Source organism: Typopeltis vanoorti, chromosome 19 (assembly GCF_054136105.1).
Source record: "Typopeltis vanoorti isolate ZY-2024b chromosome 19, IOZ_Tvanoo_1.0, whole genome shotgun sequence".
NCBI lineage: Eukaryota > Metazoa > Arthropoda > Arachnida > Uropygi > Thelyphonidae > Typopeltis > Typopeltis vanoorti.
This window is the reverse complement of record NC_143567.1, coordinates 22492096-22513723: the sequence shown is the minus strand read 5'-3', so window position 1 is coordinate 22513723 and position 21628 is coordinate 22492096. Positions and strand designations below refer to the sequence as shown.

General features: G+C 35.5%; 1 protein-coding gene across 2 annotated transcripts in view; it reads right to left on the bottom strand.

Moving 5' to 3' along the window:
• Positions 1 to 21628, bottom strand: part of Mettl14 (methyltransferase like 14) — a 364896-nt gene that overhangs the window by 319508 nt on the left and 23760 nt on the right. For both annotated transcript variants that reach the window (XM_090409120.1, XM_090409119.1), the window contains exons 3-4: positions 18263 to 18350; positions 11464 to 11535 (exon numbers count right to left, since the gene is read on the bottom strand). In XM_090409120.1, coding sequence (XP_090265246.1) covers positions 11464 to 11535; positions 18263 to 18350 — 160 coding nt within the window. The remainder of the gene's footprint in view (positions 1 to 11463; positions 11536 to 18262; positions 18351 to 21628) is intronic.

The window sequence follows — 21628 nt, the reverse complement described above, 5'->3', positions numbered from 1 at the left end:
AAAATCTTTATTCTAATATGCAGTAATAAACCATATGGACAGAAAAATACTGTAAACTGATCATTGATGATATCTGATTTCAGATATTAGGACTCTGACTATTACTGTAACATCAAACTCTGAGATTTTTTAAAAAAAAAAGAAATTGAGAAAATGCTGATACCATGCAAATTCATGCTTACATTCTACTGATTAATGTTTCACATTTATAATTTTATGTTGTATTAAAATAAGAATGTAAAAATTTCAGAAACTCTGGGTCACCATTTCAGGCCTGTAACTGTTTATAAATAATAGAAAAATGAACTGAATGGGGATGATGTATTTTTTATCCCTAACCAACTCATTTTAAATAATATTAAACAAATAGTTAAAAGGAATAACATCTTACAATATAAAGCCTCTTCAAAATTCATGTAAAAATATCTCGTCAGATCAACTGTAGATTGTGTTAAATGCATGCCGTGCAAATATGCTGAAGCAAACTGCACAAACCTCTTTTTTAGTAAATATCTCCCTTAATATTATTATTATTATGTGACACCTCCAGGGAGGTGTCACATAATAATAAGTAAAGATTAGAAGATGAAATAGAATATAAAAGAATAAGAGCCACAGCTAAAAGAGAAGTCAGAAAAAGACATAGAGAATCATGGAATAAATTTGTTTCTAATTTAGAACATGATTTATATAAAATAAGACTCTATTTATATAAGATTTTGAAACACCTAAATGCAGATACCAAAGAAAACATAAAATTAAACACTGAATTGAAATTAGAAGAATTTCTAAATTACTACACAGAACTGTGGACAGACAAATATTTTAATAAAGACAACTGGCAAACAATTAACGAAAATGAAAAGGAAATAACTGAAGAAGAATTAGAAATCAGCCTGAAAGAAACAAGAAAAGGAAAATCACCTGGAGAAGATAAGCTAGGTTCAGAACTATATAAACACGCAGGAACAAGATTCAAAGAAAGACTCTTATTATTTTTAAATAAAATTTACTCAACTGGTATCCCATTCCCCAATAGAATGGAAAAAAGCAATTGTGATTCCTATCTTTAAGAAAGGTAATATAGATGACCCTAAAAACTATAGCGGTATCAGTATACTAAATTCCTGTTACAAAATATATAGCAGAATCTAAAATAACAAACTAATGAAATATTCCAAAAACTTTATTCTAGAGGTACAGAATGGATTTAGAAAAGGACGATCATGTATAGACCCAGCCTTTTGCCAAAAATTAATAATAGAGAAAAGAAGAGAATATAATTTAGAAACACATAGTGCATTTATTGACTCTGAAAAAGCATTTGACAAAGTTAAAAGAAACATATTATTTAACATATTAAAAGAAAGACAAATACCAAATAATAGCCTAAAAGCTATCACAAGTATATATGAAAATAATCAAATACGAATAAGATTAAATCACGAGCTATCATATACAAGAGAGATAAACCACGGGATCCGACAGGGATGTCCCCTCTCAGCAACTCTTTTTAATATCTACTTAAATGAAATAATAATAAAATGGAGTAAAAATTTACATCAAGGAATTAAACTTTCACCTACAGCTAACTTAAACACTCTCCTCTTTGCAGATGACCAAATAATAATTACAAATTCTGAAGATAACTTACAGAAAGCTATTTTAGACCTAAATGAGATATCCAAAGATTATGGTATGATAATATCAATGGAAAAATCAAAAACTATGGCCTTTAAAGGACAAGATCCAGCAAGAACTAAAATAGTAATAGATAACAAGATCTTAGAACAGGTGAATTCATTTAACTACCTAGGATGTATGATCACATATGAAAATGAAAAAGATATAAACGTAAAAATTGCAAAATGTTTAAAAATAACAGGTGTAATTAACTCTATATTTAAACCAAACCTAGTTCAAAAACAAACCAGGCTAAAAGTATACCATACATTAGCCTTACCGGTCTTAATATATGGAAGCAAAATCTGGACAATAAAACAAAAAGACAAGCAAAGATCAACAACAGCAGAAATGAAGTTTATGAGAAAAACTGCAAAGTATACCTTATTTGATCACAAAAGAAACGAAGATATTATGAAAGAATTAAACCAAGAACCAGTAATAGAAAAAATTAAAAAATAAATGGATGGAACATGTTCAAAGAATGAAAACAGAAAGATTACCAAAACAAGCCTTAAAGCACAGGCCATTAGGAAAAAGAAAACCAGGATCCTCTTAAACAATTCAACGATGACTTCTAAGGCTGGAACAGGCCATGCTAGGCCTAAATCCTTGATACGTATGATGATGATGACCTCCAGGGAGTCCAAAGACTCAAAGAGGAAGAGTGAGCCAACAGCATAGAACGACTGATCTCCTTTCAACTATTAACTGTGCTCAAACTTGCTTGAGTGAGCCATTAGTAACAGACGCTCTACCAATCGACCAACCTTTTGTGGCGCTTAAGATATCTCTTAATAAGACTAAGAGATATCTTAACTTGTCCACCCACAGTACAAATGTACTGCAAGTTTACGAAAACCTTTTGTGGGTGGGAGCCACATAAAAAAAATATTAAAAAGTGTGTTATTATTTTCTAAAATTTGTATTTGAGGCCAACTTAAATTTGAAATGCCTTTACCTTTCTTTCACCATTCCCTTTATCCCACTGTTTTGAATTGCTAAAGGAATGAAATAAACAGTATTTTTATTGCACAGGAAAGAATATGTTATCATTGTGGGAGATGCACACTACCATACAATATCAATCGTACACTCCTTGAAACATTTAACATGCTGCTGTCACTCTCCCTCAATGAGTCTTTGGACTCTCTGGAGGTGTCACATAAATACATTTAACACTCTCTAAAGTGAAAAATCTAGTCTGCAATATCATTTAGTAATTTTCATGTTTCTATCATATTCCTTTTTTTCTGCCTATCAACCAATTTCTGCAATCCACAAAACCCTTAAACTCTAAGCGGCATTACATTACCCATCATGATCACCACTTCTCCATCCCAAAGAAGCCAAGTGACCACATGTACACAGTTATGGCCAGATGTGGCCATATCAAAGCCATATAAAGAGGTATGATAACTTCCTTATCTTTGCTTGTTAATGTATCATTCTTTAATAACTAAACCCTACAAGTTATCTTAGCCACTCCCTATCAACCATATCTCTAGCTTCATCATTCCTGGAGTAAAGCAATCAGAGTAGGACAAATGCTTGAAATCTTTTCATCCCAAAATGCATAACTTTACATTATCTCTCTCTACATTCTCTACATTATCTTAATCTCTACATTAAACTAGCACTTGATATCTTTTGCCCATAGTGTCAGCCTATTTAAATCATCTGTGAAGTCTTTCTACACTGCCTTGTACTGTGACCCAAGTTTGCATTATCAACAAAAAACTAAACCTTTCCATTCAAATCAGTTATGTACAAATCAAACAGCAAGAGCAGTCCAAGTAAAAGCCTTGCAGCAAACAAGCAGCCACATGCTTTCTCCTGGATTCTCCTTCATAAACACTCATTGATATCTGTCAATCAGACACCCTTATATTCTTGTATTCATATCATTAGCTTCATATCCATTCCTATTTGTTCTAGTTTCTGTAAGAGTTGAATGTAAAATGCATTTGCAAAATCCAGCAGCATGATCATGTAGTCATTCCCTTTATCCCACCCAGATGTCAGTCTATTATAAAAAGTTAGTAATAAGGAATGACCTACAGCATCATATTCTTATCCAACCATTTTTGAATTCTGTCTCTGATCAACTTTCCCAATACTATTACCAACACATCCCAAGAGTGATTTTTTTTTTTTTTTTTTTTTGAAACGACAATCCCATACACGACAAGTTGAGTAACCTGTAGTATGTTAGTGCCATGAATGGGTGAAAAGAACTAGTTCACATCATCATCAAATTCCTGATATGTATCCTCAAGGGATGTACAGGATATGATAGTACTACATGAAAAACTTACATCACTATTAACTTCCTATCTACAATTTTCTTCCAAATCAATCTGCTATCTGTCAAGACTCCAACAGATCTTATATTTCATATTCTAAGGCTCTTTTATCTGTATCAATCCACCTATATCTTGGTCTTCCTATGGGTCTTATTCCTGCCAACCTGGCAGAGAACACTTGTTTTGAATCTTTCCTCTCCCATTCTGTTTAAGTGACCATTCCACCTGAGATCAGCTCTGCTAACTCATTCCTGGATGCTGACAATGTCAAGTTCTTTCTTAATATCCTCGTTTTTAATATGATATTGCCATTGATGCCATCTGTTCATGCCTCTAATCTTTCTCAGGACTCTCATATCAGTGGTCTCTAGTCTTTGTTTAAGTGTTTGTTTCTAACCCAGCTCTCAGATCCATAAGTTAAAATTGGTTTGAACACTGTCTTGTATTTAGCTAATTTAATGTTTTGACTAATTTCTCTCTTATTCCATATAAATTTATTCAGTTGATTTTGTATCATACTAGCTTTATTGATTCTGTTGTCTATTTCCATATTTAATTTACCATTTTTGCTGAAAATTGTGCCTAGGTAGCTGAAATGTTTTACTTGTTCTATAGGTTCTTCATTCATAATGCAGTTGATATTTTCAATGCTTCTGCCTATTTTCATTGTCTTTGTCTTGTTATTGTTAGGCTTTCATACCAAATCTATTACAACAGTTATTCAATTTAGTCAGGGAATCTTGCAGAACTTGTACTGGATTTATCTATAAGTATAACATCATCCGAATAAAATAAAGAGTTGAGATTAACATCTCCAATTTTGATATCAGGTTTAATACCACTTTTCTTCATAATGTGATCCATATAGATAATAAATAACAGAGGGGATAATGTACATCATTGTTTGACACCAGATTTAACATAAAACCATCTTCATGTACTTCCTTCAATTCTAAGTGCTGACTTACAACTCAAATAAAGATCATGTATTGCTTGATATAATGCTCCATTGACACCATACAACTGTAGCATTTTGATCTTGGCAACTTGTCATATGCCTTTTCCAGATCTACAAAACTTAAATATAGATCTTTGTTATATTCCTATGATTTCTCAACTATTTGTCGTAAAGTGAAGATCTGATCCTGACAAATAGTTGAGAAATCACAGGAATATAACAAAGATCTGTATTTAAGTTTTGTAGATCTGGAAAAGGCATATGACAAGGTGCCAAGATCAAAATGCTACAGTTTGGCCTGAACCCAGCTTGTTCTGCACCAAGCTTTTCTTCCACAATTCTTCTCAATTGTTTCTCAAGTATCTTTGCATAAATCTTACCAGGAACATTCAGTAGGGAAATACCTCTGTAATTTTCACATTTAGTTTTATTTCCCTTTTCATATATTGGTACTATGAGAGCTCTACTCCAATCATCTGGAATCCGTACCTCTGTCCAGGTATTCTGAATTATGCAGTGAAGCCACTGTAAGACTTTTATACCACCTCCATACTTGAGCATTTCTGGCCGAATATCATCTACTCCCGATACAACTAGCTTACATTTAGTTTGAAAAGCTATGGATTACATTCCATGGAAAAAACATAAGACAGGAGACTATTCCAGAGGGCAGCAGAAAAGAGGATAAACAAGGATGAGGAGAAATTGTTCTATAAATTTGAAGGGTTAAACTGTGAAGGGGATGTTAAGTAGTTACTGCATGTGTTTCAATGGGGTTAAACAGAGGGGTAAATCACCACTAGGAATAACACTGATAATGATAGGTTGTGCATAAAATGGTGTGCAGCTTGTAGACCTATAGACTGAATTTGATAGGCAGAAGGACTTATATATGGATGATAAACTGCATTTAAATGGATTTGGAGTTCTGTGATTAAAATTATAGATAGGAATAGCACTGATAATGTTAGTTCAAATGAACATTAGTAATGTAAGCAGCACTGTGAAAGTGGATAGAGTGAACTGGTGAGAGAAGGGTCATTAATCAACCTAACTGCTTTTCTACACTGAGTCAAGTATTTTCAGGGAGATGCTGCTCAGATGTAACAACAGTACTGAATAGTTGAGCAGATTTATGATATGTATAGGATAAATAGTTCAGAAGTAAAGTAATGCCTTTAATGAAAGAGAAATTCTAATTTTTTGGATGCCAAGGAAGCAATAGTTGTAATATGGTTATGCTGAGAGAGACTTGATGATAGAGTAATTCCCAATATAAAGAGTATAGAGATTTGGGTACCACTGAGAATAAGATGGCAAGAAAATGGTTCTTTTTTATGGTGATAGAGCAGAACTTTTTGTTAACAATGAAACCAGCAAAACTGTCCAAACCCCAAATGAAGAATGTTTGGAGATCAAAATTTATGATAGCAAAAATTGCTGTTCTGAAGGTTGTAGTGGTTTGTTTAGTACATGTTGTTGAATGACAAGCATAGCATGCTGTCATGAGCAAAGCAGCATATTGGGTCTGTAGTCGAATGGACTAAGTCACTAATATGGTGAAGGAAGAAAGTGGGTGAGAGAACAGAGCCCCATGGAGCCTTGGTTGGCTGCATAGCTAGAGGATAAGGAACCCTCAACCATCACATATAGTGTCCAGTCAGATTTGCCTCATGGATGCCTATGCATGTGCATCCACACACCCACATACTTGCATCTTTCCTAATATCCCTAATTTTCATGACTTTGCATTTCCACACTTAAATGGATTTGGAGTTCTCTTGCTTTCTCAAGGGAACTCCAAATTCATTTAAGTGCAATTTAGCAGCCATATATAAGTCCTTCTGCCTATCAAATTCAGTCTATTGGTCTGCACAAACTGCACACTATTTTGTGCACAACCTATGCAATGAGTCATTGCAATAATGATACACCTCAACTCACCTACATTATACCATGGCAGACCATACAATCTTTACTCTCCTGATCTTTTTTTTTCCCCCTTCTTACACATACTCTCTCACACCATACTTTTCGCCATTCAATGTCATTTGTGGCTGCCAAACAATCAAATATATATTTGACTATATCACATCCTGAGACTGATATAATTAATTTCATACCACCAGAGAAACACTATTCAGTCATGTTCTCATTAAGTACTCTTTTTATCATAACTATATTTCTTCTTACTTTCTTTCTCTTGCTTTGTCATATGTACCTCTTCTTTCTCATCTTAGCCCTATCACTTGCTTGATGTTTCTGCAAATTTTCAATCTCACACTCTGTCCTGTGAAGGGTTCCAAGTAAGCATGCTATTTCTTTCTTCCTCTTCATTTTGCTTACCTTCCACTCCTGTACTTTCTTCAAAGATCTCTCCAACACTTACATTTTCCCACTTTTTGTCAAAATTCTTAACTCTGCTATCATGTATTTTACCCTCCCCCATACATTCAATTTCAAAACATTTTCAACACATTTCAGCAGTCTCAATTTCATTCCAAAATTTTTCTCCTTTCTTAATGAATCCATTTCACACATAATGCATTGAACAAAATCACTCATATTAAACTTCCCTAAAGAAGACGTCTTGGCAGCATTGTTCTATTTTGCACTAGCATCATAATTACAATATCTAGTATAATACAAAATGTACAACTTTTTCTTAAATACTAAATAATCCATTCATAAAAAACAAACAAACAAACAAAAACTAACAAATTAACTTAACAGTACCTAAATTTGAAAAAAAATGGTTATCTATCTGCACTGCTCAGCATACTGTGCACACGAGCTTTCTCACCCTTTTACTAGCAGGAATTAAGTGATAAGAAAAAAAACAAACACTACTAGTCACCATTTGGTCTCATGATTTTATATAAAAATAAAAAAAAATACTCTTTTTGTCCTTTTACCTTTCCCTCCCCATACTTCTTCAACAGGATGAAAGAGGAATTAATGGATATGTTTAGCCCATTTATAAATTAGTCAAACATGTAAGAAAATGCATGTTCAAAATCAAAGTTCAAAAGCATTCCAAACAATACTTTCATTTATAAATTAGTCAAACATGTAAGAAAATGAATGTTCAAAATCAAAGTTCATTTAAAGACAAACTCACAGGATCAGAATCTTAGAAACACAATCAAAAGCATTGTTTGGAATGCTTTTGTTTATATTACAATGAATTTCTCCAGGGAGTCTGAGAACTCATTCAGTAAGAGCCTCCTTGTACATCACACAATGCTTATATACCTATCACATTTCTCTCTCCCTTGAACCCATTCAGTTGCGAGTCTGATTTAAATCATACAACTTTCAAGAGAGCAAACACTCTCAGTACTAAGGAACTTGAAACATTGGAGAGGTGTATTTTTCGTAAGCAAACTCTTGGTCGATGCATAAATTATTTACTAAAATAAAGAGCCAAAAGGCTTCACTTTGGTGATGTAAAATTTATAAAAATCAAGTGGATATTAAATCCAGCATTATTTCAAAGCCAAATATAGAAACTATAAAAGTTTTGTATGAAATTTGACCAGAGAGCTTATGGGAATACACTCGACGAAAACCAACCAGTTTGAAACGGCCAGTGCAACCTTATCAAAATGGACCAATAGGAGGTGAATATATGGATGCTGTCATAGCAGGCATGTCTCCTATAAGGTCCAACTAGGGCAACTCATAAATACCGGTGAGTGTATTCCAGTGGCAGCCCGTGAAGTTTTAAGTGGGAGTGCTGCCTATACAAAATAATTTTTTAAAAATTCTTTTGTATAGGCAGCACCCCCACTTAAAACTCCACAGGCCGCCACTGGTTTATTCCCATAAGCACTCTGGTCAAATTTCATACGAAACTTTTACAGTTTCTATATTCGGCTTTGAAATAATGCTGGATTTAATATTAAATAAGCTTTTTTTATTTCTTTTAATCTAATGTTTGTGTTCTCAAGGCAGTTGTAGGGACAACTTATTATTATTATGGGTTACTTCATGGAGTCCTCAGACTCATTGAGAGAGGCCCTAAACATCACAAGTACTATCCAACATTTGCACAATATCTATCATACTTTGCCATGAACTCATTCACAGTCATGGCACCCACAACAAACTCTGGCAACCTATTCCACTCATTAACCACTCTCCAAGCAAAAAATCTCTAACATATTCGCTAATTACACTCTTACTCAGTTTCTAAGGATGGCCCCTAGTTCTCCCAGCACCATAACTGTTCTAAAAAACGTCCTCTGAATTAATCTTGTAAAAACTCTCAAGGCAAAAAAAAATAGCCGTAAAAATAATATCACCCCCTTTTCCACCTGTCAACCAGTTTCTGTAACCTACAAATCTTCAACCTGTTCTCATAAGGTTCATTCTACAGACTGGCTACCATCTTGGTCACTCACCTCTCCAACTCTTCCTCATTGCCAAGAAGCCCTGATGACCAATCTGCACACAAATAGTCAAGATGAGGTCTTGTCAAGGCTCAATAAAGAGGAATAATAACCTGCTGGTCTCTGCTCCTCAAAGTATTTTCAGTAACAAAGTAATCTGATGAGCTACTTTGGTCATTTTTCCTATGTGCCTTCTAACTTTAACTACCTATCCACTAACACTCCCAAATCTCTGGCTACATCAATTTCCTGGAGTACAGTTTCATCAATGTGGTATACACATTTCGATTTCTACTGTTTTTTCCTTTCTTACCACACTGGCCTGTACTTCATACTGCTCTTGTGCCTGCTGGTCACCTTTCTCCTTGAATTCCATCCACATTTTTTTTCTTTTTTTTTTGCAACTCCAGTTTAATGATGATATATCTTTTCACCTTAGACTATACCACATTAAACTGACATCCATTCTCCTTTGCCCAGACTGCTAGTCTATCTGAATCATCCTGCAAAATTTTAACATCATCTGTATTAACTATTGCTCTGCCCAATTTTGCAAAATCGGCAAACAACTGAACAATTCCTCTCAGATCCTTTCCTATATCATTAATGCACAAATTAAACAGTAACAGCCCAAGAACAGAGCCCTATGGCATGCACTAGTCACAGGCCTTCTTCTGGACTCTACTCCCAAATAAACTACTCTCTGATATCTCTCCATCTACCATCTTCATATCCACCTCACCAACCCTATATCCATCCCCATGTGCTGTAGTTTAATGATTAGAATTCCATGTGGTATCCTGTCAAAGGCCATTACCTTTATCCAACTCAGCTGTCATTGTATTATAAAACATGAGCAAGTTACTGAGGCATGACATACCCTTCACAAAACCATGTTGCTCTCCATACAGTATCCCATTTACATCTATCCATTCCTGTATTTTGCTCTTGACCAACTTCTCCAGTACCTTAACAACTCATATTCTGATCGGTTGGTAATTTGCAACATCAGTCTTGGGGCCTCGTTTAAGCAGTGGAACTATTCGCCCCTCTTTCCATCCCCTTGGGACTAACCCAGAGTTGAGACTTAGATTAAACAATGTGGTCAAGTTCAATGACAATTCCCTAGCACCTTCAAGTAAAACTAAAGCTAGTATATCATCTAATCCCATAGCTGTATTCACATTAAGGTTCTGTAATATGCTATTCATCTACATTTCATTTACCTTACTTTCCACATAAGCCTTTGCCTCTCTTGTTACTGCAATATCTCCACCTGGATGATATACTCTTGCAAAGTGTTCATTTGGTAATTCTACTATTTCAACTGATTCAGTTACCTCCCTACCATTAAACATTCATCCCCTTTTATTTGCAGCATATTGAAAAAAACGTTTGGGATTATCTTTTGTCTGCACTGCTAATTTCGATTCCTACTCTGCTTTTTCCCTTCTTACCACACTGGCCTGTATGCTCTTGTGCCTGTTGGTCACCTTTCTCCTTGAATTCCATCCACATTTTTTCTTTTTTTTTTTGCAACTCCAGTTTAATGATGATATTCGTTCATTTAACTCCCACTTGATTTACTCTCCTAACTCTAGGTATGCAGTTAAAATAAATTCCATCAGGCTGGATCAAGAAATGCTCTGCTAAAAGAAACAAATATTTAATCCTCAGCTTCTCAGATATGCTATAGATATGTTATCAACTTGTGACTTAATGGAATATTCTAAAGACAAAACTTCTAGTATAAGTTTTAGTTATCTTTTAATATTTTACTTTTATCGTCAGGCTGGATCAAGAAATGCTCTGCTAAAAGAAACAAATATTTAAAAGAAACAAATATCTCATATTCTCAGATATGCTATAGATATGTTATCAACTTGTGACTTAATGGAATATACAGCCATCTAAAGACAAAACTTCTAGTATAAGTTTTAGTTATCTTCTAATATTTTACTTTTATCGCAAAGGCATTATCAAGATACAGTGTTACACACAGGCAATTATGACTTGAAAATTTAATTCTAAAAGAAGCAGAAAACTTGAAGCATAACTACATATTTTATCATTTAATACAGCAATATCATTACTAATCACTTTTAATATAATCAATAGTCACCTTTAGAAAAGTACTCGAATCTCTGTATGTCATTATTTCTTGAAGAAGTTCATTAATGTCTTCGGCTTCCCCCTACAGTTAAAAACAATTAGTTACATCAGTCACAAATGTGTGTAATATCCAAAGATGGTACACATGAGCATGCTAAAAAAAAAAAAATTGAATTAAAAAAATTCATATAGCTGTGTAAATTAAGCTGCATTCATTCCTTAGACTTTCTTGTAATGTGGTGTGAAGTTTAATAATTCTGCCAAGGGAAGCCTCTGAACCAATTGCAATGAAAATGACATGTGAGATCACAATTTTGGTAAGGAGAAAAAGCAGGCAGTGAATGAGTTTGTTTCTGATTGAAGAAAACACTCAACTAACAGATTATCAGTGAACGTTGTTTACTGGAAAAAAGCGTGTGTCCACATGAATACTGTGTGATACTGAACTGTACACATCAGAAAATCTCAGTGCTTTCTGGGATATGTAAGGTGTGGTGTATTCATACTTCATACCTACTGACACTACCATTAATTCAGAGATGCAATGAAACACAAAAACTGAAAGTAAAGATTGAAAAGACTGTCCCTGATGTGGCAGATGTTCCAACAGCAATGCAAATTTGTAAGAGTGTATGAATAATTGCAGAGATTCACTTAACCATCAGCTATAGAATCCAGAATTGGTTTCATCTAACTCTGTCTCGAAACCTGCAAGAACACTTGAGACAATATTGAATAACCAGAGATGATAATCAGCAAAATGGTGAAAATATGGTTACATTTAAAAAAAAAAAAAATACTCAGTTCAATAGTGATGGATCCATGAAGCTACCTAAAAGTTGGAAGAAAGAGTATAAGGGCCACAAAAGTGATTGATTAAGTTGAGAATAACTGTATAACTCAGGAATAGAAGTATAGAGAAAATATTCATTTCTGTTTTTAAGAAATATCTACCTACTTCCACTGCTGCTAAAAAACAAAAAAATAGAAGACATTAGTTTTCATCACACCCACATATATAAAAAACTGAAAAATAACAATACACCATCAGAAAATAAAATAATTTATAAGCTTATAAACAAATTAGAAGTTTTTTTTTTTTTAAGATGGCATATTATTTTGACCAAATTTGATATCCTCAGATCCTGTATCACAACAGACACTGTTGTGTCAGAAAATTTGTGGTCCCTTGTGTAAGGGTTGACATGTGAATGCATGCATGAATGAATGAATGCACGCACACGCACACACACACACACAGATAACAGTATATACATGTTACATATGCATATAGATACTGCACGGTTAGCCTAGTGGCTTTGCACTTCGCAACCATATGCCTAGAGAAGGAGTGTCCCAGGTTCGATTCCCATCGAAGATGCAAGGAACTTGAGAATCTTCCTCAGGCACAGCCAAGTTGGCCGGTCTTGGGTGTGGGCAGTAGGGTTTTTTCTGTCAGTTTATCTGGGGGTTTTCATCCCACAAGCAGGCAAACTGGCCCTGTGAACATATGCTTTTACAGCCAAAAATATACCCCCCCCCCACACACACAGCGGCAGATTAGGCGATAGGTCAGTTGGGAGTGGCACTAACAAGTAGTCGCATCTAAGTAACACGCGGACCCTGCATAGGAAGCAGGAATAATGCATAGTGAAAGAAGAAGAAGACATATGCGTATAGATTGCAGAAGATCAATTTCCTAAATATTTAGCTTTCTACAAAGTCCATTACTTTTATTACACAGGCATCTCCATACACGCCAAAGATTCATTAAGGAAGGCCCACACTAATCATTACTAACACAATGTTTATTGTATTTCTCCTCACGGTCATCCATCAACAAAGTACTCACAACTGCCTCTGGCATCCTGCTCAACTCATTTACCACTTTCCAAACAAAAAATTTAGTCCTTACACCAATCCTTGCTAACCACACTCAAACTTTTGAGGGGTGAAAGTTGCATCTGATGGGGAAGGAAAGGAAATCCTCAGTTTCTCTCTAGCATTCACTCTACAAAACCCTTTTAGTAATTTAAATGTTTATCATATTAACTCTTTTATGCTTATTAGCTAAACTTTACAATCCACAAACCTTTCATCTATCTTCATAGGGAGCACTTCACAAACTAGTCACTATTTTGGTCACTTGCCAATGAATCCTCTTCACTACTTCCATGTCCCCCCATAAAACCAGGGGACTAAATCTGTGCAATCTTTGAGATGTGGTTATCAAAGCCTTATGAGGGATAATAACTTTGCTATCCCTACTTGTTTAATACTTTCTCTCAGAAAGCATTATACAAGTTAGCATTTAAATACTGTAATTATCTTCTGCAAATCTCAGAACATAATTCACAGTATTTAAAGAAGTTAAGATGTTTAAAAGCATTAGTTTTTCGAACTTGCAAAAAAGTTTTTTTAACACTTAATGAAGTTGAAACCTAACAGAGAATTCTCTCTTTTGATCTACTCTGGCTCAAAATTTCCTTACTACATTTTGAGAGATTCATTTGCTATCTTTATCATGCTCTAAATTTGAATAACCATTATGCCTTTTTGATTTGATTTTTCTGAAAATCAAAATGAGATGCATTTTCCTTGGGAATTTCAAGGTTGAAAGTTCAAATTGTCTCCACTTATGGTCTCCAATATAAAATATTACTGATCAAGCTGTAAGGAATGTTAAGATATGAGATAATATCTAACTATATAAGTTAGATGTTAGTAATATCTAACTCAAACTATTTATCTACCCAGCAGACAATCTTCACATCACTAATATCCTTGACCTTTTCTTAACTAGCTCTTCATCCAAGTATACCAATGATGGCAGCTCTCCTCTTGGTAACTCAGACTATTACCCCATCCAAGTTTCCCTTATTATTACAAAACATTGTTCATTCATTCTCAGTTTCACATCCTTTTATTATAATAGTGATAAATGGGATAGCTTCCAATGTCTACTCCTCCTTTCATTAATCTGATTACTGTTTCTGTCTACTCATCTTGCTTAGAACACTTCAAGACAAAAGGAATGAAAGGTTCCATTACTCAGAATTCAGCCTGCTGCTATCTCAATTATGTGGAATCTTATACCATCATATTTCAACATTTCAGATTGAAATCATCTACAAGCAGACAATCAACATTTCAGATTTTAATAGCTTATTCTCATCTAATGCAGCTGAAATATGCTCATGAATGCTTCTGAATATTTCCTGCCAAATGCTGTTGAATTTTTACATACCACACTCACTGCCAGAGATGCTCAATACTTCACCTTTGCATTATCTTGGTTTTGTATTGAGACAATTTATAATCCAGTGCTTTTAATTATAATTTATAACAATGTTTTAATTATAATTTTATGTACCTATTTTGTTAACTAATTGTCAGATGGGGGGGGGGGGAAACTGTACACCATACCAGCACATGAGGATGTAGTTAGTTAAATGCTTTTCTGGGTAATTTTAGATCATGAAGCGAGATTCTATTATATATAAGTAAAAATTCATTTTTACTTATATATAATATTTACATTTTTATATATAATACATATGTTCCATAAACAAATCCTCCGTAGCTCAGATGGTTTCGGCACAGCCCTTTGAAAAAAAATCTTGCTTCAAATTCATACGAGAGCCAAAGAAACTATCACGACTTTTCATTCAATTGAATGTGAGTTAGCCAGTCTCATACAGAGGTGGAAAAGTTTCTCCCTTTTGGAAACTATGGATTTTCGTCACGCAACCAGAGAAACATGCAATTTACACACTAACTCCTTATCCTAAAATTATGGTTATTAATCTGGGCATTATTATTATTATATTTATATTCCAAAACATGAAGTTACTTCACATGATGATGATGATGATGATGATGATGATATTCCAAAACCATTGGGAATATTAAGTCAGAGGAGGAGAAAGAGATGAATGAACACGGATCATTCAAGTAAAACAATCAATACTCTGTTGAAAGTTTTCCCACTTGGTTTTAATACAAATTAAAGATGCCAAGAAATTACATTCTTAGTTTAATCCTGTATCCAAGTTTGAATGTGAAGTAACTTCATGACTTGGCAACTCATATATAGAGGCTAATGACTTCACATCACTTGCCTTAGTATTCCAAAATACAAAGCACATATCCTTATAGACATGCATAATGCTATGCATTATGGGAAGGGTCACTACCCAGACCAGTTTCGACCTTTATTGAGGTATGGTTAAGTGAAGGAATACCTCTCCAAAAACTCGTGTCATCCCTCAAATTACCCGACAATGAGTGCCTCAAAGCATTATTTAACTCAGTGGCAGTTCCACTCAGTGGCAGGGTGGCTCATCCTGCCTCTGAGAAGAATCCTCAGCAGTGGCTCTTCCCAATGGCAGGCCCACTCCACCTCTTATATCTCAGAGAAAGCAACCACTTCAGCACACACACATCAGTGGAAGCCAGACCCAGAACAATTGATACCAAGGTTAAAGTAATGCAGAAGTCATATTTCCATACACAAGTAACCAAAAGTTGTCATACTTTATTACTAAAATATTCTGGATTAGAGATAGATGTTCAAAGTTTTTCCACTTAGTTATACTATAAATTAAAGATGCCCTTTTAGCTAGAAGTGATACCAAGGTTGTAGTAATGCAGAAGTCATATTTCCTTATGGAAATATGACTTCTGCATTACTACAACCTTGGTATCACTTCTAGGTCTGGCTTCCACTGATGAGACCTCAATAAAAGTCAAAATTGGTCTGGATAGTGATCCTTCCCATAATGCACAGCATTTTACATATCATAAGGATGTGCTTTGCATTATGGGATACTAAGGCAAGTGATGTGAAGCTATTAGCCTCTATATATGAGTTGCCCAGTCGTGAAGTTACTTGGATAAAGAATTAAACTAGGAATATAATTTCTTGGCATCTTTGATTTATAATCTATACCCTGTTTTTAAAAAGATAGTTCACACCCCATTTATTATCCATAATGTGATATGGAATGTAGTATAATGTATACACTCAATGGAACAAAACATTAGAGATACCGACATGACAGCATGTCGGTCCTCCTATAGCATGAATAACATCCTGTACTCTCCGAGGTACACGGATCTAATGTCTCGCTCTACAGCCCAGAGAAATTCAATCAGATTTTAATCCAGAGACCTTGGGGGCCACTGGATGGTCCCAAACTCAGATGAGTGTTCCTCAAGCTATGCCTGAGTGGTTGTGGCCAGGTGAATTGTCCTGCTGATGGCTGCAGGATGCATAAAGGCCATGAAGGTATGTAGATGATCAGCCAGCACATTCAGGTAGCTTTCAGCATTTAAGGACCTCTCCATACACACTAAGGGACCTCATGTATCACATGAGAAGCCTCCCCAAACCATCACAGAGCTGCCACTACCACCTCCTTGAACAGAGCCAATCTGGCACGATGAAGCCATGGCCTCATGCTGTTGATGCCACACACTCCTGTCAGCTTGGTACAACTGATAATGGGATTCATCACACCACATGAGTTTGGTCCACCCTGCAGAGATCCAGTTTTCTCATTATCAAGCATTGTGCCTCGCAATACCTGATGATGAGCAGTCAACAGTGGTACAAGATTAGGGCATCGACATCCATGATATACAGGGTATGCCATACCGTTCACTCACTGACGCTGCTTGGACCTCTGATATTGAAACTGGATATAATTTGTGCTGCCGGTGTCCTATGGTAGGCCACCACTTGTTCGCTGAGTGCTGGTACGTCTGCGGATAGTATACTCACAGACCCTTGATACAGTTGCCCTCGAGAACCCTAGCATTCTTACAACTTTGGTGATAGAATGACTTACCTGTCTTGCACTGATAATACGTTCATGATCAAAGTTGCTAAGATCACCACATTTACCCATGTTCATCACTTGCGATACACTGTTGGGAAGCCCAATGTCTGCCTATTTACACTCTGCATTCGGTTTGGGTACATTTCACTCTGAACAGAGGATGCCACTGTCAACTTCCCATCACCCCTATCTCTAATGTTTTGTCCATTGAGTGTACCATACATATATTCCATAAGAATAGAGGATATAAAGTAAAAATGATGGGGGGGGGGGAGATACACATGTGGTATGAACCATCAATTTAAAAAATGCTTTACACACCAGTCTAGAGAAGATCAGTACATGATAGTGATATTGTACTGTGTCACTTTGGCATAGTTTGATTTCGCATTGCATTTCTGACTAGCTAATAAGCAATGGATAGATAAATTAACAAACTCAAAAAAATCAAATTCTTTTGAGTTATCAAGTATCAAAAATAATCTTTTTTTTTTTTTTTCCTTACATGTGCTGACATAAATGTTGACAACAGCTGATTTAAATAGCGGAATGAATGATGGGGAATTAAACTGATATGGAATATCAAACCTTTCGTTCTTTATTTCCATCTCTTATGAGACAAAATATTTCAAAATATGTCAAAATGAAAGTCAGAAATCAGTGGTATATTCAAGAATACAGGAGCTCATAAAAGCTTAGTAACTGGTTTTGTTGGATATACAGTCAACTTGCACTACAGCAATCAATCAATGCTATATCAAACTTGCTCAATATAGCAAAATCCTGACCAAGGTTCCACAGGTAATGCTATGCTAAATTTGTTATAGCAAACTATATGCTAAAACAAACTTCTCCTGTATTCTCTATGCATAAGCTGTGGTGTGTGTGTTCTTTTTCAATAAGGAGGGCAGTTCGATATTCATGTTCAGAACATCAAATGATAAAACTATGCAGATTAATACATACTTGATTATCTTCATTTTCAAGAGCTTTCAGTTTCTTATTTTTTCTTTCTAACTCCACAGGTGTGTCAGATTCAGGAAGTTCTGGCTCACTAAATGAAAAAAAAAAACATATTTGCTACCAAATTCAGAACATAATAAATAGAAGCTTTGAATCACATAACAGCTAATGAATTACATAACATTTCGAAGTGGTAGCAATGAAACGACAATGAAAGATGAACTTATATTTAGTACAATGTGCTCATCTGGTTTGGTTCTATCTGATTTAAAAATAAACAATTTTCATTGCGGCATCATTTCATCTCTCAAAAAACAAGATCTGCTATTCATATACTGCAAAAAATGTGAGATACATAGCATTGTGAGCAATTTCTGTGCATGATTTGTGTTTGTTTAATCAATTTGTTTCAATTTCTTGTAAGCCCCTCTAATGAAGATAGTGAGATTTAATTACTGAGAAGTAGTAAAATAACAATAATATTATTAGTTAAATACAGGATCTTCTTACTTTTATAAAAGATGACAATGAAACATTTTTAACAGCACATAAAGTTACAGGCATTGTGATTTTTAATAATTATTTAAAATAAATTGATAGTTGTTTTAGTACTGCAAATTGTGTTGGAAATGATCAAATCTATCGCATAGAAAACTGTTTCAGATGATAAATTCATGAAGTAAATTATTCACATCTGCTGGAAGAAAGAAGTGAATTCCTTCAAAAGTGTATGTGCATGTGTATAAGTTATCACTTTTCCTATAAACCTTCTCAAGGAACATCCTCACCAAGCCACCATCTGCTGGATGCAGTTTAGATATGCTTGCCCTGGCAGAATTACAGTGCATTTTAACGTCTACATCCTCTTGTCAAATGCAATCATATGCGGTATTTTGGAATAAGTCAACCTAAATGTGTAATCCTTGTTTTATCATTTTAAGAGTCTTCCAAATAAATTTCACCTAGCGAAACCACAGCAGTAATTCAAAACATTTGCAGTTTTGTACTTTTCGAAAATTAAGCCTTGTTTTTATATTCAGTTACCCATCACAGTGCAAAAGAAAATGAGCAAAAAAAAAAACAGGTGATAGTAAGCATGAATGAATTCAATGAACAGTGGGAAAATGAGTTTTTATTTATAGCGAACCTACCAGGAAAAATGTTGTACATTGTTTGTGAAAACTTTCTTACATAATAAAAGACACGATCTTAATAGACACTATAAAACACAACATCAGACTGAAATGGAAGGAAAACTGAAGCTAGTGCAAGGATCTGAGTTACGGAGAGAGAGAAAATCTAGTTTTTATATTAAATCAATATATCAATGTCTATATTAACATATTTTTGCTGGGAGTTTTTAAGGATACAAGAGTTGTATTGCACATCTGTACTCGTACATGAAAAAATTGGCACATGGAATGTAGAAGGCTACCCTTGTTCTAGGCAGTAGAGATCCAAGGCTGTAGGGATGAAACACCAGACATACCACAAATGGCTGAAATCAAGAATCCCCATCCTCCTTCAAAGCTTACACCGAAGCCCGTAATAAATGCAAAAAAACAATCAACACTTCCAAAAGAGCAAAAAGCAGGAAAGTAGCAGCCTGTCCAAATGGCAGCTGAGCCTTTTGGTCTCTTGCCAAAGCAATTGGCCGTAATTTCTGCCCAACACTATTCTCACCCTATCACACCCTGATGGCTCTACTACATCATCACCCACAGAAAAAGCCAATCTTCTGGCCTCTTACTTTGCTTCAAATGCATTCATAACTGACAATGGTAAACGTCCCCCAACCATTCCAGACACCCAACATACAATGCCCCCCATATCCTTTTGCCAGGATGAGATCAGAAAAATACTGTCCAAATTAGACACAAAAAAGTCTCCTGGCTCCGATAACATTCCCCCATTCAACTTTCAGAACATTCCAGTTGTTCTGAAAGTTGTGCTCCAGAACTGACCCCTATCCTATGTCACCTATATATACTCTCCTACTCCACTGGAATCTATCCCACAAACTGGAAATTGGCCTATATTCAGCCCATCTCCAAGAAGGGTGATAAGTCATTACCATCCAATTACCTACAGAAGGTCAATCCAATCCAATTGCTAACCTATCTCGCTTACCTCAGTTCAGTCGAAGGTAATGTAAAAAATCATCAATTCCCAACTCCTACGCCATCTTGAAGATACTCACTAAATAAATGACCGCCAGTATGGATTCTGCCACTGCCGATCAACAGGAGATCTACTCACATACGTCACCCATCTCTGGATGAAAGCTATGGAGAGGTTTGGCGAATCTCAAGTGGTTGCACTAGATATCTCCAAAGCCTTTGACAGGGTCTGGCACAAAGGCCTACTAAGCAAACTACCATCATTCGGTCTGACCCAGGGCTTCTGTAAGTGGATCGCTAGTTTTCTGTCTGGACGCACACTCTGTGTGATGGTGGACAACTCCTTATCCTCTCACCACTCAATTAATGCTGAGGTCCAACAAGGTTCTGTCCTCTCACCAATCCTCTTCCTACTATATATCAATGACCTACTGCAATTGACCTCCAACCCAATACACAGTTTTGCAGATGACAGCACACTACACTCTTCGCTTGCATTTGATAACCCTACAACTCACCTCAACCTACAGAACATCAACCACTGCGCCCCTCAACTCCGATCTCCAAGCCATCCTCCAATGGGGGTTCAGATAACCTCATAAATTTCAATGCCAATAAAACCCAGTTCTGTACTACTTCCCATAAAAAAGAACCATTTTTTCCCAATATCCTTTTCAATGATACCCAAATCTCCAGACAGTTTGAGATCTCACTCCTTGGAATCACCCTCACATCAAACCTCTCCTGGCATAAACATATCTCAAACATTGCATCCTCAACCTCAAAAAAACTAGGATCCCTCTTTCGCTCAAGATGTTACTTCACCCCCGAACAGCTATTAACATTATACAAGTCACAAATCCGCCCAACTATTAAATACTGCTCTCACATATGAGGTGGGGCCCCAAAAAGCTCTCTCAAAATGCTCAACTCAATACAGAGGGGAGCAATTAGACTTATCAATGATCCATCCCTTACCAACTCCCTCCTCCCTCTTTCACATAGAGGTATGGTCTCTTTAGTACATATATTCTACAAATATTTCCATGGGAAATATCATCAATAATTCCTCCACTCAGTACTAAACTCATTGGAACATGTACAGCTGCTGCACAACATCCTTTCACAGTTCACCTAGAAACAAACAGAACAAGTTTCTTTTCCTCTTCCTTCATCCCTGCAATTGCTGCACTGTGGAACAGTCTCCCACCTTCTGTGTTTCCCAAGGAATACAATTTAAAGTCATTCA